This window comes from Ursus maritimus, unplaced genomic scaffold (genome assembly GCF_017311325.1).
Source record: "Ursus maritimus isolate PB19 unplaced genomic scaffold, ASM1731132v1 scaffold_3, whole genome shotgun sequence".
Lineage (NCBI taxonomy): Eukaryota > Metazoa > Chordata > Mammalia > Carnivora > Ursidae > Ursus > Ursus maritimus.
The window spans coordinates 7385179-7405286 of record NW_024425563.1 but is presented as its reverse complement, the minus strand read 5'-3'; the positions used below and the strand labels follow the sequence as shown (position 1 = coordinate 7405286).

Sequence of the window (20108 nt, the reverse complement as noted above, 5' to 3'; positions counted from 1 at the left end):
ATCTGCAGATTTTGTGTCTGTAGACTTCAGTGTCACTCCTGGATGCTCCTGACCACATGCGGTAAACCCTGTAACGTCAAGGATCTACTATACCACGGTCCTTTTGGAAACTACCTGATTTCCTCAGTCTGTATTTTGTTTGGTGTTGTGCTTTGTTTTTGGTAGCGATTGCCTTTTTGGACCTCCAAAGTGTTTTGGCTATGTAATATGATTTATTGGGAAAATATTTTTACCCCTTACACAAAAACCATTTGAAACTGACTTTTTACGAAGTCTGCTTAAGGCTGTTGACAGTTTTGATAGCCTGAGTTTGTAAAGTGGTATATTTCTGAAATTTCAACACTGACTGATAAGCCCATTTTTATGGGCACCTGTGATGTATGTTATTACTCCAAGCGATCCTACAATCAGTTTAAGTCGTCAGACACTTGATGCATGAGCAGATTAACCCCTTGCCCGCCCACCACCACCACCGCACCCCAAGTGGAAAACTATTACTAGAGCACTGTGTGTCCGTTTGGAGAGCCAGGTGGATACGAGGTGCCCCACCTGGGTGCCCCTTCAAGATGGGAGTTGGCTGCCAGCGTGGGCAGTCTGGTCAGCAGATGGCCCTAACTTTCGGCTCTTCCAGGGCCTGCCTCGGTGGCAGAGAGCAGCCCAGCCTGGCCCACTTTCGGCAGCTGAGCCCGGTGGCAGCAGGAAGGCCAGGCCCTGCCCCCTTGTGTGTAACAGTGCTTCCTGCAGAGCTCCTTGGGGGGGGAGCAGCTTCGTAGGGCCTTGGTCACAGCTCACTCCTCTGCCTGATCCTGCCGCCCTCATCACGCAGATGCTTCATTCCTCAGAAGCATCCCCCACCCAAACTCTGTCCCCGCATCTGCTCCGGAGAGGCCACCCAGGTACCAGCAGATCGGAGCTTGCTGTCAGCATGTGGTCTGACCTTGAAGACACTTTACTGATATATACGCTTGTAACGTTTCCTTTTAGACTTAGTTTTAGATTTCTTTTCTGTAATACTAGTAATAAATGTTTACCTATATAGGTGTGAGGCTCCCTAGGGAATATTGAAAATACAGCCTAAACATATCCTCTTTAAACTTCTTAGTTAGGTACAGAGCACCTGCGTGGCTCAGTCAGTTAAGCGTCAGACTCTTGGTTTTGGCCTAAGTCCTGATTTCAGGGTTGTGGGATGGAGCCCTGTGTCTGGGCTCCACAGTGGATATGGAGCCTGCTTAAGATTTTCTCTCTCCTTCTCCCTCTGCTCCTCCCCTGCACTCCCGTGCGAGTTCCCTCCCTCCCTCTCCCTCTCAATAATAAATAAACTTCTGAATTAAATAGATAAGGACATGTGAATTTTTGAGAACCTCAGATCAACTGTGTATGAATTTTGGGTACTCAGTAGGGACAGTTAGAAAACTGGAATGGGTAGTTTGAAATAAAATATTTTGCTTCTTTTCCAGCATATTCTGCATATAAACTGAGGTGTGCTGTGGCACTAAGTTACGTGTGTAGAACTGGATGTGAAGAGTGCGTAATACAGTAACCTTGACATTTTGGCATGAAAAGGTTGTATTTGATCTTGTAGACTATCAGCAAGTCTTGGTGCAGAGTAAGACTCGTCACTGGACTCAGAAGTGTAGTAGAGGAAGAAAGAGCTTGTAAAGCACATACGTGGGTGCTGATGCTGAGCTAGGAGAGTGGAGGAGTTCTAGAGAAAAATCACACTGACCATTTTATTCGGTGTGTTTTAACTTTACCAGAGAATAAGTGGTGTCTTGACTTTATCCTTTCTGCTCTTCAGTGGTTTTTTTTTTTTTTTTTTTAAGATTTTATTTATTTATTAGAGATAGAGACAGCCAGCGAGAGAGGGAACACAAGCAGGGGGAGTGGGAGAGGAAGAAGCAGGCTCATAGCAGAGGAGCCTGACGTGGGGCTCGATCCCATAACGCCGGGATCACGCCCTGAGCCGAAGGCAGACGCTTAACCGCTGTGCCACCCAGGCGCCCCTCTTAGGTGGTTTTCTTAGTGTAAAAAATGTCAGGCATTTTTAAACGTTGGCTTTCTTAAATTTTAAAATATTCGAATGGATTTAATATTGATACAGCTAGGGCTGATTTGTTAGCTCTTTCAAACTATTGGCTGTTTTAATTAGAGCTGTTTGGGTTCCTAAGATTAATAAATAGAAAAATGGTGAATCTGGGTTTTTCTTTTGGCTCTTTTAGTGATTTCCCTGGGGTTTTTTGCTTTTGGGGTTTTTTTGTTTTTTAAACCTTTTAAAAAAGTTTTTAATTTTAATTCCAGATACAGTGTTATGTCAGCTTCAGGTGTACAATACAGTAACTCAACAATTCTATACTTTACTCGGTACTCATCCTGATAAGCGCACTCTGTAATCCCCATCACCTGTCTCACCCATCCTCCCACCCACCTCCCGTCTGGTGACCATCAGTTTGTTCTCTGGAGTTAAGTCTGTTTCTTGGTTTCTCTCTCTCTGTCTCTCTCTCTCTCTCTTTTCTTTGGCTTGTTTTGTTTGTTACATTCCCCTTACGAATGATGTCGTGTGGTATTTGGTTTTCTCTGACGGGCTTATTTTGCTTAGCATCGTGCTTTCTAGCTCCATCCATATTGTTGCAAATGGTAAGGTTTTATTCTTTTTTATGGTGAGTAATATTCTAGTTGTGTATATATGCCACGTCTACTTTATCCATTCATCGGTTGATGGGCACGTGGGCTGCTTCCATAATTTGGCTGTTGTCAGTAATGCTGCAGTAATCTAAGAGCGTGTGCATCCCTTTGAATTAGCATTTTTGTATTTTTTTGGGTAAATACTCAGTAGCTCAATTACTGGATTATAGAGTAGTTGTATTTTTAACTTTTTGAGGAACCTGTACACTGTTTTCCAGGGTGGCTGTACCAGTTTACATTCCCAGCAACAGTGCAAGAGGGTTCCTTTTCTCCACATCCTTGCCAACACCTGTTGTTTCTTGTGTTTTTGATTTTAGCCATTCTGACAGGTATGAGATGAAACCGCATCGTACTTTTGATTTGCATTTCCCTGATGATGAATGTCATTGAGTATCTTTTCATGTGTCCATTCGCTATTGGAGTATCGTCTTTGGAGAAATGTTTCTTCGTGTCTTCTGCCCATTTTTTAGTTGGATGATTTGGGTTTTTTTTTTGTTTTTTTGTGTTTTTTTTTTTTTTTTTGGTGTTGAGTTCTATCAGTTCTTCCTATATTTTGGATACTAACCCTTTATTGGATATGCCATTTGCAAATAATCTTCCATTCAGTAGCTCGTCCTTTGGTTTTGTTGATTCTTTTCTTTGCATGTGGAAGCAGCTTTTTATGTTCCAGTAGTTTTTGTTTTGTTTTGTTTTGTTGCTTTTATTTCCCTTGCCTGAGGAGAGCTATCACGAAAATGTTGCTATGGCTGATGTCAGAGAAATGACTACCTGTGCTCTCTTCAAGGATTTTTATGCTTTCAGGTCTCACATTTAGGCCTTTAATCCATCTTGAGTTTATTTTTGTGTGTGGTGTAAGAAAGTAGTCCTGTTTCCTTCTTTTACATGTAGCTGTCCTATTTTCCCAGCACCATGTGTTGAAGAAACTCTTTCCCGTTGCATATTCTTGCCTCCTTTGTTGAAGATTAATCGGCCATATAATTGTGGGTTTATTTCTGGGTTTTCCATTCTAGTCCACTCACTGATCTGTTTTTGTGCCAGTACCATACTATTTTGATCACTTTGTATACTTTGTATAACTTCGTGGTATAACTTGAAGTCTGGAATTGTGATACCTCCAGTTTTGTTTTTTTCAAGACTATTTTGGCTACTTGGGGTCTTCTGTGGTTCCATACAAATTTTAGGATTGTTTGTTCTAGTTCTGTAAAAAGTGCATTGGTATTTCGATAGGGGTTGCATTTAATCTGTAGATTGCTTAGGTAGTTGTAGGTATTTTAACAATACTTGTTCTTCCAATCCATGAACATGAGTGTTGCCTTTCCATTTATATTGTTTTCAGTTTCTTTCATCAGTGTTTTATGGCGTTCAGAGTACAGGTCTTTCACCTCTGGCTAAGTTTATTCCTAGGTATTTTTATTATTTTTGGTGCAGTTGTAAATGGGCTTGTTTCCTTAATTTCTCTTTCTGCTGCTTCATTATTAGTGTGTAGACATGCAACAGATTTCTGTATATTAACTTGCTAAATTTACTGTATCAGTTCGAGTAGTTTTCTTGTGGAGTTTTTTAGGGTTTTCTACACATAGTTATCATGCCATCTGCAAATAACGAGAGTTTTACTTCTGTCTTGACAATTTGGTTGCTTTTTATTTCTTTTTCTTGTCTGATTGCTGTGGCTAGGACTTCCAGTATTATGTTGAATAAAAGTGGTGAGAGTGGACATCCTTGTCTTGTTCCTGACCATGGGGGAAACCCTCACAGTATTTCCCCATTGAAGATGATGTTAGCTATAGATTTTTCATAGATGGTCTTTATTATGTTGAGTTATGTTTCCTCCAGATCTTTGTTAAGGATTTTTATCACGAATGGATGTTGTACTTTGTCAAATGCTTTTTCTGCATCTACTGAAATGATAATATGGTTTTTATCTTTAATCATTGATGTGATATATCATGTTGATTCATTTGTGAATACTGAAATTAGCTTCCCTATTTATTGACACCTTACAAATGAAAGAACCTAAAATTTAGACTAGAGTAGTGGGGAATACTGACTTTTGAGAATCCAGAGATCTGCTTGTGGTCCTGCCACTTTCTAGTCTTATAACCTTGTTCAGGTTTGACTGCTTCTCTAAATCAGATTTTTTTATCTGTAAAAGGAAAGGCCAGAAGTATGTTTAAGATTAACCTCTAATCCTGTTGTAATTGGCTCTTATGAGCAAATATTTTTGGTACATAAATGTGTGGTACATAAGTTTTCCAGTTTACAAGTCTGTCACATACCAGAAGTTAATGGGTTAGCTTTTTAGGCAGGTGCTTTATTCCACAGAAGTACTGCTATGCCTGTTTTGATTGACTATTAATAGGATACAAGACAGTGTCTATGATAGTGCTGGTAGTTTTCCTACTAAATATTTGTTAAATAAAATATTAATGATCACTGAATTTCTAGAACTCTTTTTTAAGTCTGTTTAAACACCATGTTAAAATATGTATACATTTGCAGTGACCAGAATAATATACAACATTACTAAATGAGATAGCAAGAAATACATTTTAGCCTAAAATCTAGTGTTTGGAGGAAAAAGTTTAGAAGAAACAAGATAGAATTTAATGGAGATTCTAAAGGGGGACTTGGGGACAAGTTCAGATGCTTTATAATAGTGATATTTTTAAATCCTTTAAAAACATCCAGCTTTTGAATTCCTTGGTTTATTATTTCATATGTTCATACAAAACACTGACCTATGTGCCAGGTTCTGAACTAGGTTCTCAGGATACTATGGTGAGCAAAAGAGACAGTCTCTGTGCCATGGATCCTTCTCAACTAGAGAAGGGAGAGACCCCGGCATGGAATTAACAAGGAATAAAAGCAAAGAAGGGAAAGTGCCATGAAGCGGGTGAACCTTGTGGCGACTTCCTAGTAAGCCTGACCCGCCGGACGTATGGTAGGGAAGGAGCACAAGCAGCACAGATGCGGAGATCTCAGGAGTGGGGAGTGGACTGGCACAGCCAGGGAAGGAGGGAGAAGTCTGTGTGGCTGTGCCCAAGGGGACGAAGGGGAGTTTTATAAGAGGCACAGGAAGAGATAGGAAGATCTCGTCGTAGAGAGCAAATGGCTTGCCTTGCGTAGCCGTGGCCGGCAAGGCCCCAGGCAGGGCTCCTGGGCTGGGGCTGAGGCCCTTGCTCAGGCGTGCGAGGGGCTGTGGCTTTTGTGCTTGACTGAAGTGGTGTTGCGCGGGTGGTGTGGAAGTTATTAATCTCCTATAAAAATACTCAGTAAATTGTTTCAAGTTTTCCCAGAGAAGATCTGGAGTGTCTTGTTCAGGATTTCCCTGCCTCAGACTCCAGCTTGACTCCCTGTTGCTTTTGGGGTGACAATCAGATTTATACTTTTAGATTCAGCTGCTGTGTGAAGCCTTGAGGGGGTGCGTTAAAGGGAGGGGCCCTCTGGGAGTCCAGTGTAGACTGCGCAGGTGACAGCCCGGTGTGCAGGAGCAGAGATGATGCTGATGATGTCATCACCGTCATCGCCCACTGGGAGAGGAAACGGAGGTAGTGAGTGAGGGATGTGACATGACCCCAGAGGTTAAAATCAGTAGCACTAGAATGTGAAAGAATAGGAATGAGGCACTAGAATTATTCCCAAGTTTCTGACACGTACATCCATGGAGCTGCCACTTACAGAGATGGGCAGTGCTGGTGAACAGTGGAGCTGGGGACAGTCCCTGAGTTCAGCCGTGGGCCTGACGGGTGTGGGACATCCAGGAGGGGATGTGGACTAGGCACTCGGAAGTAGAGCCAGGCCTGGACTTCAGAAAGCGGTCTGGGCTGGGGATAGACTTAGTGAGTCACTGGCATGTGGAGGTTTGAAGAAAGAAGGTTGATACTGGTTCCATAGTGATCCATTTACTTGAAGTTACTGTGATGGTGCCCAGTGGAAATGACAGGGTGAGGAAAAGGTGAAAATGGGAGGAATGGAACACTTTTCTCAGTTGCTGCTAGAAATTAGAAGAGAAGAAGAAGTAAAAGAGCATCTAGATGGGTGTGAGAAGGCTTATCTAAGACAGAATTAACTGTGCGAGTCTGGGGAATTTAAGTGATAATTTCCCCTTAGGGAAAAATTATGTGTGAGAAAGGAGTGCAGGTTTAAATAGGTAATGATACCTAGCGGTTCTACGAATCCCAACCGCACACTATCAGGTGGGGTGTTGGCCTGATCCCCGAAGGTAGATGGGAGGAAAGGCAGATTGAACTTATATTTAGGGAACATTTGCAAAGTGGTTGCTGAGTTGTTGGTTTCCTTAAAACTCGAGGGATTTCTTGTGTTAGAGATCTTTGTATTCTGCATTTGAACATACTTCTTTGAATGAATGATTTAAAATACTTTTAGGATCAAGAATGAGATTATGGTTTCATAAAATATTAGGTCCCAAAGCTTAGATTACATGTATTAGAGATGATTTAGTTTTTCGTCGTTTAGATTTGATCCACAAGCATGAGCTGCGTTCTCCTTAAATGCGCCTTCGCCTGCTGAGAGAGCTGTGATGCCATCGAAGATGCAGGATGCCCGGAGTTACTTGCTGAGCTCAAACTTGAATTGGAGGCTTTGACCACCCATCCGTATTTTTCCAGACACCGTTCACCTCCCAACATTTATTTTATGGAGCCATTAAAATAATTCATTGTTTCTTAATTTTACAGTAGGAGTACTCGTTTAAGAACCACCACATTTCGATGTGATAGACACAGTAAGTGTGACCATAGTATTGCATTTTGAGGAGTACTGAGTTAACATGATATTGAATACCCGAGGTCCTTTATCTGTGGGTCTGAGATCCTGAAGCATTTATAAGTTGTGTTTTGTAGTAGCCTTATACACTTGGAGATAATAGCTGGTATTATTTGTTAAGCGTTTACTCTGTGTTAAATATTGTCTGTGTGTTGTCTTATTTAAATTTCATAGTAACTGTCTGAGGAAACTGATTTGCCCTCCTTTTGCAGATTCAGAAATTGAGGCTTAGTGAAGTACCTTACCCAAGACCTCACACCCAGTAGGTGTGAAGCTGAGGTTCAAACCCCGGTCTCTGAATTTAAGGAACATCTTAAATTTTGATGATTCTTGCCAAATTCCCTTCTGAAAGGGGAGTGACCACCTCCCTGCACCTCAGCCTCACCAACATCTGCATTTTTGCCAATTGCTAAGTGAAAAACTCCTAAAATGCACAGATAACCGGGGAGGCTGGTTTTTCCTACTTTTTAGGTATTTGTGTTTCCCTTTCTGGGAGTTTCCTTTGACTTTTTTCCTTTGGGTTTATCTTTGTAATTGTTATGTGGGTCAAGTGGTATAGTTGAAGTTTTGATACCTTCAGAAGGCAAAGAAAGACAAAGTATTAGTTGTGCTTATGTGGAGTTCCACCCAGCTTTTCTTGTGAGCACTTTTCATGTGATTCCGAACTAAATCTCTAAGTAAGCGTATTTCTCTACGTAGATCATAAGAGTTTGTTTCCACAGAGAAAGAGAAATATGCTCTAGATGAGCGTGGGCCGTACCCACTAATGCCTACAGACTGAATGTTTCTATCTGTGCGGCAGGCACCCTAATACCCACCCCAGGAGGTCAAGAAAGAATCCATTAATTTGCTTTATTTCTTCTTTAGGTTTGCCTGCAATGAGATTTCATTCTCTACATTTAAAGGACATCCTTTCTGAGCTGCTGTGAATAAATTTGGAATGATACTGTATATTTTCATCTAATGGAGAATTAGCTGTACCTTGCATAAGGATTGCTACACTGGACGACTTCAGAATATTACTCACAATGTCATCAAACAGGAGTCAGAATCCCCATGGACTGAAGCAGATTGGCCTTGACCAGATATGGGACGACCTCAGAGCTGGAATCCAGCAAGTATATACCAGACAAAGTATGGCAAAATCCAGATACATGGAACTCTACACGTATCCTACTGCTTGAGCTGAAGTTAATTTGCTTAGAATTTTGATTACTTATAGTGTGATCTGTGACTTGTTAGAAGTTTTACATCGGGTTTTCTCTTTCCAGTTCACCCCGTGATATAATCGGAGTTCTTTTTTAGCTTTAAAAATTAACTCACTCTTTAAGTTTTTTGACCAGAAGTGAAATTGGCTAGTTAGTCTAAAGCAGTGCTGTTCAGCGTGGTAGTTACTCGCTCCGTGTGGCTGTTTACATTTGCAGTCACTAAAACGAACAGTTCCTAAGTCATGGTTTCTGTATCTCAAGTGCTTGGTCGGTGGCAGACTACTTCTGTCATTGCAGAAAGTTGTTGGTTTCTGTATCATCTGTGGCCACCCTCGTGCTTTGGGTGCTGAGTGGAGTCGTTGCATCAGAAATGGTCTGGTCCCCGAAGCCAGAAATATCTGCTGTCCTGCCCTTTATAGGAACAGTTTCCTGACCCTCCTCTAAAGGGTTACACATAGAGCACAGTGTTTTACGGTTACGACCTTGTTTTACAAGTATGGTATTAAGGTACTTCACTCACTCATCACGTGGTATTTCACTCACTCATCATGTGTGCAAGGGACTCTCTGAATGCCACAAAGGTCGTGAGGGTGTAAACATTGTAGCCCCTGTTCTCCATTATGTACTCGGTGATACACTTGCAGGGTTTCTCGATTCCGACCGAATGTAAGAAATTGAAATTTAAGCTAACTCACTAGAGAGCAGATTGCTCCTGATCCGCTGGCTCTGGCTAGTAGTTGAAAAAGCTGCTAGCTCAGTGGTGATCTAAGTGTAAATTGTTAGTGGGTATCAGTAATCGTCAAACTTGGTTTTGTGATATTCCAGTATACCCTCAGCTCTGCTGATATTTTAGTCTTTCTCCCCAAATTAGCATTCCTTTAAAGAGATACGAAGCTACATGTCTAGCTCAACATTAACTTAAAAGTTACCAGAGTACACGTTCATAGGTGCACGTACATTTGCATTGTTAAAAAAAAAAAAAACAGCTTAATTGAGACACACCTCACATACTATAAAAATTTACCCTTTTAATTAATTTATTTATTTTTGGCGTGCCTGGGTGGGTGTGAAAAAAATTCACCCTTCTTTAAAGTGATTTTTAGAGTATTCCCAAAGCTGTGCAGCCGTCGACACTGTCTAATTGTGGAAATTTCCATCACCCCCCAAAGAAGACATTACCCATTAGGAGTCACTTTCCATTCTCCCTCCCCTCCGTCGTGGCAACCACTAATCTACTTTCTGTCTCGATGCGTTTGCCTATTCTAGACCTTTTAGATACATGGAATCACACAGTATGTAGCCTTTTGAGACTGGCCTTTTTCACTTAGCATAGTGTTTTGTCTTCACCCTTGTATCACGTGTCAGCGCGTCATTCCTTTGTACGGCTGAATCATCTGGAGAGATGCTGCATTTATTTGGTTTTTTTGGTTTTTTTTGGTAGATTTTATTTATTTGACAGAGTGTGTACAAGCAGGGGGAGCAGCAGAGGGAGAAGTAGACTCTCCACTCAGCAGGGAGCCCGATGTGGGGCTCGATCCCAGGACCCCGGGATCATGACCTGAGCTGAAGGCAGACACTTAACTGACGGGGCCACCCAGGCTCCCTAGATGCTGCATTTTGTTCATTTGCTCATCAGTGACGGGACGTCTGGATTGTTTCCACCCTTTGGCTGTTAATGAATGATTCCGTTATGAATATTGTAGGTGAATTTTTGTGTGGACACGTGTTTTCAGTCATTTTGGGTGGATAGCTAGGAGTGGGATTGCTAGGTCACAGGACACAGAAAACCTTCCAAGAATCTTTGACAAATGAGAGGACATTACGCCACTCAAAGAGGGTTGTGACTTGCTTAAGTGTACGACCTTTTTTTTTTTTTAATCTTGTAAGTAATACAACCGAAAATGGTGATTCCAGTGGTGAGACAAGGCACTTGGCTGGATTTCTGGTGTGCAAACCCCCAGGGAGCCCTGGCGTGGGGACCACGGACTTTTAATTGCTGATCTGCCTCTGGGGAGTTTCTTAATATGTCATCTTTGGCTAAATCATATTGGGTCTTTGTCCAGTACAGTGTTAGGCTCTTAGAACTCTGAGAACGTAGAGACTTTGCCTGCAGCAATTACTCAATTCTTGTATTCTACAAATAATTATAATATGTAGTTGTTCTGCAGTTTTAAAATTTTTTAGGAATGCTGCTCTTCAAATGAGTATTCTTTTCCTTCCAGTTTTGTCTGAGAACATAACAGCTTCATACATTTATTAAGAGTGGAGAGTCTGGCCTGAGTCTAAAATATTTTACTGTAATTCTTTAGATATTTACGAGTAACAGCTACAGTTTTGAGTCTCTTGGGTCAGGCACTGTGCTGAGAGCCAGCTCACCTTCTTCAAGGCTCACGTTGCCCTTGAGGGGTGATGGGAGTGACCCTCTGTTGGTGTCGGAAACCAGTTCTCCAGAGGCGTGTGTAACTTGCCAGATTGCTGCAGCAGCACCAGTAGATGATGCCCGTCCTCAGATGGCTCAGTGGGCTGACCCTCGAACCTGCCTCGATCCGCCGACTGCCTTCAGATGTTGTGTCTGAAGGAATCACGGTTCTCAAAGTATTTTCTATATTTTCCTCATGAAGTTCCACAGAAGAGTGTTTTGAACTTAACGATGTTAACTTTTGGGATACAGGTGCGACAGTAAGAATGTCTACTTGTATTTATTAATTATTGCAAATCATAAAATCCACTCCCCCCCCCCCCCCCGCCTGCATTTTCAGGGTCTGTGTTGTTGTCACAACTAGAACTTTGGGGCACTGGACATAGCTTTCTGGAACACATCTTTACTTCTGCTGAAGTTTGCTAAGACCACACTGTCAGAAACACCACCGCAAGCTCGAGCCCCACCTCCGTTTGCGTGATGCGCCAAATTTTCTTAACGTTTTCTCTCCGGGTGTATATTCAGTCTCCCGTGTAACCACTTACTGAATCACCTCTTAAAATAATCTCCCACAGGCTGGCTTACAGTGACATCTGCCACTTGAGATTGTCAGGTTCCGTTTCAGGTTAGCAGGTGCTGTGGGTCCTGGGAAGAAGGAGCAGATGTGCGCTTCACTGTCCACTCTTCAGAGTCAGAGTAGCCTTGTCAGTAGTCGCTGCGGGAGAAGGGCTTAGAAACAGGAGACGGAAAGCTACTTGAGAGACAAGAGGGATCCTTTTTCCTTCCTGACTCTGGCTGGTAGCTAACAGCTAGGTTTTTACCCTTTGTTTACCCTGGAGAAACATATGTGACATGCTTTCTAGAGAAGGTACCCTGCCTCTGAATGTGAAACAAATATTCTTAGAGCCTGATTATGCAGTGTAAACAGTTTTCTTGACTTTTTAACTCAGAATGGCAGAGGAAAGAGAAGGGTATTTTGGGAAAGAAAAAGTCCCAGAGCATCTGCAGTCAGAAAGATCTCGTTCAGTCCACTTTGTTTCCAACCACTGCTCAAAGGCTTCATTTTTCTTCTAAAGTTTTAGCCTCCAGCCCTTGCTCCTCACTGCATGTCTCCCTGTTCAGTGCTTCCGTCTTTTCAGTTCTGACTTACTGTGATGTCTTACGTACTGTACAGTCGACCCTTGAACAACATGGGAGTTAGGAGCGTTGACCTCCCGTGCAGTCAGAACTCTGCATGGAACATGACTCCCCCAAAAATGTAATAGCCTTCTGTTGACTGGAAGCCTTACTGATAACATAAACAGTCAGTTAACACATATTTTGTATGTTCTATGTGTCGCTTACTGTGTTCTCACAATACAGTAAGTTAGAAAAAAAAGTTATTAATCATAAGGAGAAGAAAATATTCATAGTACTGTACTGTATTTATCGAAAACACATCCACGTTTAAGTTGAATCCACCCCACACGGTTCAAATCCCTGTTGTTCAAGCAAGGGTCAACTGTAATTACAATACAGTGACTTTTTTTTTTTTTTGGGGGGGCCGTAAATATAGGACTGCATTCTGTGCAGGTGGGTATCTAACAGTCAAGTGTGTAAATAATAGTAGGTGTTCTTTCTTTTGAGCTTGAAATAGGTAATGTAATTTCTTATTTGGTTTATTGACACCATTATACTTAGGGGTGATGCATGGGTCCTTGTGGCCTGAGAGCAGCCCATGTGATCGAGTCTGCCCACCAGGCTGTGTGGTTGAAGTTTCTGTTTTTGCCTACCCCTTGTTTTGAGGTCAAAATCCTTTTTTATTTGGGTCAGTATACGCCTCAAATCATGATTTTTGCCTTGGAATCAAAAGATACCTGTACGTTGATGTCTTTCTTTTTTTTCCTTATGCCTGCGAGTTCTCCTCAACGTTGAAGTTTCTGGTTTTTTAAACCCTGTAGTGCTGTGGGCTGAAATAGTTTATTCTATTTTCTTACCCTGTTTTTTTTCAAAGTCTTCTTTTTCCCCAACCAGTACACTAAGAATCACATTCCTATTTCCTAGTCTTGGCGGTTTACCTCTCAGGAGGTTACAACATAAGCATACTCAGGATTTATATTTAATCTCCGTCCTGATGTTATGTGACACAGTTCACGGTCCCTGGAGTTGGGGGCACTTCTTCACCCAGAGTAAATCTGCTGAGCGCTGGGCTGCCTGCAGCAGCATATGCTTTGCAGGGCTAACATGCCAGGACATGCCAGGACATGCTGGTCCTGCTGCTGCTCGGTCCCTGCCAGCTGTGCGGTCGCGTCCCAGCTGCTGCTGTCGTTCTTCTCAGGTCGACACGCTTAGCCCCTTGCCAGCTCTCCCACAGGAGCTGTGGGCATGACGGGAATATTCCAGGTGGTGGCCTTTCCACTTCCTTGGCCTGTCTGCTGCAAACTTCTCTTTCCTAGAAACTCAAAATCTCACAGTAAAGCAGATCAAGCCAAAAAAAAATAACAAATTCTTCTCACAATACATTCATGATGATCCATGTCTACTTTGAAATAACTATCTAGCCCAATGAATGTATTTGGACATTTTCATCTTTTTTTTTTTTTTTAAGATTTTAATGATTTATTTATTTGAGAGGGAGAGAGCAGGAGCAGAGGTGGGGGAGGGGCAGAGGAAGAAGGAGAAGCAGACTCGCCACTGAGCAGGGAGCCCCATGTGGGGCTTGATCCCAGGACCCTGAGATCATGACCTGAGCCAAAGGCGGATCCTTAACCCACTGAGCCACCCAGGCGCCCGTGGATATTTTCATCTTGTACTTTTGTTTGCTTGCTTTTGTTTTTGTTTTAGTTTTTGTTTTTGTTTTAGTAGTCTTAAGTTGATACGTTTTGCTCACCTATTGAACATGGTTTACATCAAGTAAGCTTAAACATAAAGGTATTTTATAATTTTTCCAAATATAAACTACTGTTCTCATATATATTTATCCGTGCTTTGAAAGTAAGGCTCTAAAGGACATAACTGATTCACAGAAGCAATGCAAATGAGAAAATATCCCACCTCATAATTATTGAAGAAATGAAGAATTAGGGGCGCCTGGGTGGCTCAGTCAGTTAAGTGTCTGCCTTCAGCTCAGGTCATGATCCCAGGGTCCTGGGGTCGAGTCCTGTGTTGGGCTCCCTGCTCGGCGGGGAGCCTGCTTCTCCCCCCACCGCTCCCCCTGCTTATGCTTTCTCTCTCTCTCTCTCTCTCTCTCTCTCTCTCTCTCTCTCTCAAATAAAATCTTAAAAAAAGAAGAAAAATGGAATTTTTTACACCAAAACTGGAAAGTTTTAAAAAGAAATGATTATAACCGTGTTGGCAAAAGAGTGTAGGGAGATGGAATTTCTGTAGTCAGATGGAAATGTTAGTTTGCTGTGATCTTTCTGGAGAGAAATCTAGAAATACAAAGACCCAAATGTACTTTGGCCTAACGTTTTGTTTTGTTTTAATTTTTAACTCCGTTCTAAGGAAATAGTGATATTCAAATTTTATGTTCAAGGCTGTTAAAAATATTGTATTAGGGGCGCCTGGGTGGCACAGCGGTTAAGCGTCTGCCTTCGGCTCAGGGCGTGATCCCGGCATTATGGGATTGAGCCCCACATCAGGCTCCTCCGCTATGAGCCTGCTTCTTCCTCTCCCACTCCCCCTGCTTGTGTTCCCTCTCTCGCTGGCTGTCTCTATCTCTGTCGAATAAATAAATAAAATCTTTAAAAAAAAAAGAAAAAATATTGTATTAATAGGAGACAGTGGAAAACAACCTCAGTCTTCATCACTAAGGATGAAGTGGTATTTAAAGTTTATAAACAGCCAATAGAAACGCATTGAAGAGTATTCACTGACATGTCTGTAACAAGGGAGCAGCAGGATACAGAGTGCTACAGTGCTGCGAACCCTCAGCACACCCTCTCTGCTTCTGAAAAACAACGTAGCACCGTACTGGAAGTAGCTCTCCACAGGTACTGGGCTTATAGATGATATATTTTTTTTAAAGATTTATTTATTTATTGAGAGAGTGCACACGTGTGCACATGGGGCAGGGAGGAAGAGGGAGAGAATCTCAAGCAAACTCCCATGTTGAGCGAGGAGCCAGACGCAGGGCTCGATCCCATGACAGTGAGATCATGACCTGAGCCAAAACCAAGAGTTGGATGCTTAACTGAGAGGCACCCAGGTGTCCTGATATTTTTTTTATATAGATTATATGTTTTTAAATGCTCTTTTGTGCTTTTTAGATTTTTAGTATAGAAGTACATATTAAAATACAGTTTATTATTTGTTTTCGTTATGCACGTAAAAGTCCTAGTTGTACTTGTAAAATTCTGCCTTTCACTACTGACCTTATACTATTAAAATAGTTTTTAGGATTGACAAATTGTATTTATCTTTGAGGAGAACCCACAGAAATCATATTGCATACGGTTGCCTCTAGAAGCAATTTTTTTGTTTCTTATTAGTATAAACGCGATGTGTTCAGGTTTTTTCCTTCTAAATTTAAAGATTTATTTATAATTTTGAGTGAGAGAGAGCACACACAAACGGGGAGGGGCGAAGAGAGAATATTCAAGCAGACTCCCCGTTGTGCGTGGTCCGGGACGCCAAGCTTAGTCTCAGAACGAGCCAAGTTCAAGAGTCGGACACAACCGACTGAGCCGCTCAGGCGCCCCTCCTTCTAAATTTGATTCATAGTCCACCTGTTTAGAGCACTTTGAGCATTCTCAGACATACTTACGTTAATCACAATCAGTTGCAGGCAGACGTTGCTTTTGCAATAAGCTGTGGGTGTGGATTTACTTTACATGGGATTTCCCTTTTCAGAACCATACCTAACAACAGCCTAGAGAGAACTTGATTCTTCTATAACTTTACAGACCAACTGTACCAAATGGCAGGTGGTCTCTTGGGGCTTTTATGTATTTGCACCGGTGGTACATGTGTTGACATGTGAAGATAGAAAGTATTTGTAATGCAACTTTTAGTGTAGTCTTTCCAAATGACCTTAATATAAATTAATTGTTTAAAATTCCACTGCAAGTTCCCGTTGGGTGAGAAGTGCTGGTGGAAAATAGTTCTGTTTGGTTTTGCTTCTTTAATTAAACTGTTCTTTCAGAAAATGAAAGTGGTTTGAGTTTGGTGGTAACTAAAAGTCGCAGAGTGATTCCCCAGATGTATTTACTTTAAGTGGAAGGCATGGTGCTGGGGTAACAGTCATTGGAGTCCCCTACCTTTCCCCGAAGTGCCGACAGCCCTCCCCTTGGTTACAGCTGGCTGTGTGCGGGCCACTCCTGCCGCGGGAGACGAGCCGTCCCTTACGGTGCCTGCGGCAGGGAGCGGGCTCCGGAAACGTCTGCAGGAAGGCGTGCGTGTGGGGAGCTTTGCCTCAGACCCCTTTGCATCCGATGGGACCCCTCGCAGTGACTCGTCCCTACCAGTCACGCAGAAGTATGCCTCGGCAGATGATTGAGCAGCTCTAGGGGCACGGAGGGTTGTCCGGCCTATTTTCGGAGGCGGCACCAGGCTTGGCTCTTGAACACACAGACTGCCACGCCGCCTGCCACTTACGGGCCCCCGGCGCTGAGAGGCCCGCAGACCCTGAGAGGCCCCGGCCTGCTCGGTCCTCATCTCCTTTCTGCCTTTGGCGGTGTTGCCACATAAACTCCAGGGAACTTTTTGAAAAGCCTCTCCAAAGTTTTAAAAGTCAAATATGTGGGTTTGTTAGACTCCGGCTACCTGAATATAAAACAACTAACCCATTGACTCTTGAACGGAGCTTCTATTTTGTTACCTTTTAGATTTTTAGTTTATTTTTCTTCTTGATGGTTTCCTCTTAATTCCTATATTTAGTTTATCCTCATAGTCTATTTTAGTTGTTTTTGGTTTAAAAGTAATTTTAGATGTGACCCATTTTCTTCTAAATATTAGTCATTTATTTTGTTTTTATACTCTTCATCTAAAATAAGTGATGTATTAACACGGAGCTGTGCGTGGTTGGAACGGCGGGTGGTACGTGTGGTCTCTGGAAGCAGAGCGACGGAAGGAGCCCCACTTCATGCAGCGAGAAAGCATCTGGAAGCCTGAAGGCTGTGGTTTCCCCGCAGCAGAAAAAAACCACACCCAGTCATTGAGGAGTGCATCCATTCCAGAGTCCTTCTTTCCATAGGGATCATTCTCCCTTCCAGATGCTGTACTCAAGCACTCCAGCGGTGTCTCTCCCCACGTCGGACTCCAGGGTGACTCGAGGGAGGACTGGTTCCCCTGGATAGATGATTTCTCTCCAGCAGCTTCTGATACACATGAAGAATCTGCTTTTTCCTTTTCTGATACATTTCCCCACGTATTACGGTTGATTCAAAGCTGAGATAAAAAACTGCGAACCGAAGGTTGTGTGTTGTCACAACTATATAAGGCCTGTCCAGATGGGTGGGCTGTGGCTCTCGCCTTTCCGCTGACTCAGCCTTGATTCAAAGCCCGATCCGTGCCATTTCCTTTTAAGAGGTGGTTCACTGCTCCCTCAAAAACATAGACCTAGGGGCGCCTGGGTGGCTCTGTCTGTTAAGTGTCCAACTCTTGGCTTCAGCTCAGGTCATGATCCCAGGGTTGTGAGTTGGAGCCCTGCGTCAGGCTCCGTGCTCAGTTGGGAGTTTGCTTGAGAGTTCTTTCTCCTTCTCCCTTTCTCCCTCCCCTCCCTTCCCTCTCTCTCTCAAAAAAAAAAAAAAAGTATACATCTATTATTATCTTCCGTATCAGCTTTGTATCTGTTTCTTCTTCATGAAAACAGTGAGTAGGGGGGTGCCTGGGTGGCACAGCGGTTAAGCGTCTGCCTTTGGCTCAGGGCGTGATCCTGGCGTTATGGGATCGAGCCCCACATCAGGCTCCTCCTCTATGAGCCTGCTTCTTCCTCTCCCACTCCCTCTGCCTGTGTTCCCTCTCTCGCTGGCTGTCTCTATCTCTGTCGAATAAATAAATAAAATCTTTAAAAAAAAAAGAAAGAAAAGAAAACAGTGAGTAGGGTTCCCTAGGCCAGCAGTTTTCATGAGGAATAGCTGGGCTTTAGGCTGAACTCTTCCAGTTGGACACAGCCACCCTCTGTGTGGAGTACAACCACCTGTAGGAAAAACTCAGGAACCCAAGAGCAGATCTGTTTGGGGGCTTTTTAAAATGGAATTTTTGTTTTTCAGATCAATAATCCTTTTGTAAAATTTAGAAGTCCAAAAAAAGCACATGGTGAAAAGTACACCTCCTTTCCTTCCATCTTCCGTTCGAGTCTGGGCCCACCAGTGGTCGCTGTAGCTGCTTTCTTGGGCACATCTCTGGTGTTAACCTGCACACACGCATACACGCGTACACACAGAAAATAGATTTTTATATTAACTTAAAAATCAGCTTTAACACAAATCCTCAATTGTGAGTAAACATGTATCAGTAGAGGGTTTTTGTTTTTTTTTTTTTTTTTTAAGCAATGGTTCCCTGGTAATTGATCTTTACAAAGAACTTTCTCTAAACCGTCCCTGTGAGGGAACAGAGATGGTGTCCTGACCGCACCCCATTTTGAGCTTACAGCTAACCACTCGTAGTTGTTCTTGTGTCATCTAGAGACAAGCATCTTTGTTATAGAGACAATGGAAAAATTTATTTTTCTTTTTGATTACTGATAATATTTGTACTTGAGTCAGAATTAGGAATCGGCCAAACGGCTGTGTTATCCGAGTGCTGTTAGAAATGCTGAAGGTAAATACCTGAAATCAGAATTACTTTTGGCAGATAGCCCTCCAAATTTTTTTCTGTAATTCGTATGTAGGTCACTTGGTTTAGGTAAATTTTAGGATTCTCGCTTAGATATTATGATTTGTACCCTGGTTTATTTTCCTGTTCTGTAGATACTTATTTTGGCTTATGTTTTGTTTTATTTTTCTGTTATGTTTCAGGTATTCTGATAAGTTATTTCAAATGCCTAATGGAGTGGAAGATGGTGTGTAGGTGCATGTGGGGTGTGTGTGATGGAATATTTATGATGGGAGATTTTGATGGTCTCCTTTTTTTAATTACAAAGTCTGTAATGAGTAGTGTAGACAGGTAATACTGCATAGGAGATACTCAGAAGGGAGAAAGATTTTGACCCTGGCAAGGTTGGAGAGTTTCATGAACCAGTACAATTTAAGCAGACTTCAAAGGATGACCATAGATATGAAGAAAAGAAAGGATAAAGCCTTGCCAAGTTTGGCTGGAGGGAGAAAGATGGATGACAGAGTGGCAGGTAGCACTTGTAGAGGACATGGCATTGGCTAGCTTGAATTGTAATATAAAAATAACTACATGAATTGATTAGTTTGACTGGCTTGGATAAAAGGATGATGCCACATTTTAGTGAAGCTTGAAAACCAGGTGAGTTTGTACTTGTTTTATTTTGTTTTTAAAAGCGTAGGTTCATAGAGATTGGATATATGACTTGAGAATTAATGACTTGATGTCAACAAATTTTAAGAGGCTTAATCTGGAAACCGTATGGGATTAAAACAAGAAATCAAAGGCAGCAAGAGACCAACTTGGGCTTAATAGCAGTGATCCATGCGGGATACTGTGTAAGTTCTGAACTAGGGTAGTGGCAGTAGAAATAGGAAACAAAAGGAGCCATTTCTGGGCTTCTGGTTACAGATGAAAATTACGTTTTGACTTTCCCATTTGTGACATCACTAAAATGATAGTAAAAGAATTTTAAGATCAGTGAGGATGAAGGATGGAAGAAAATAAACACCATAGGCGAGAATTCAACAAATTTCTTTTGGGGGGACAAAAAAAAAAAAGAGTCTGCTTACTGTGATGAGCCCTGGGTGTTGTATATGAGTGAATCACTAAATTCTACACCTGAAACTATTACCCTGTATGTGGAATTTAAATAAAAACTTGAAAAAGGAAAAAAAAAATTGGAAGTTGAAAGGCAGATGGAGGCAGTGTACAGGTTACCAGGATATAGGAAGCCTTGGTTTAGAGGGTGCTCAGAGGCA

The 20108-nt window shown here is 42.2% G+C and overlaps 1 protein-coding gene across 2 annotated transcripts in view; it reads left to right on the top strand.

Annotated features, from left to right (window-relative positions):
• CUL1 (cullin 1) overlaps window positions 1–20108 on the top strand; it is a 102196-nt gene that overhangs the window by 26828 nt on the left and 55260 nt on the right. For both annotated transcript variants that reach the window (XM_040643862.1, XM_040643861.1), the window contains exon 2: window positions 8335–8635. In XM_040643862.1, the coding sequence (XP_040499796.1) occupies window positions 8496–8635 (140 nt within the window). In that variant the 5' untranslated portion in view covers window positions 8335–8495. The remainder of the gene's footprint in view (window positions 1–8334; window positions 8636–20108) is intronic.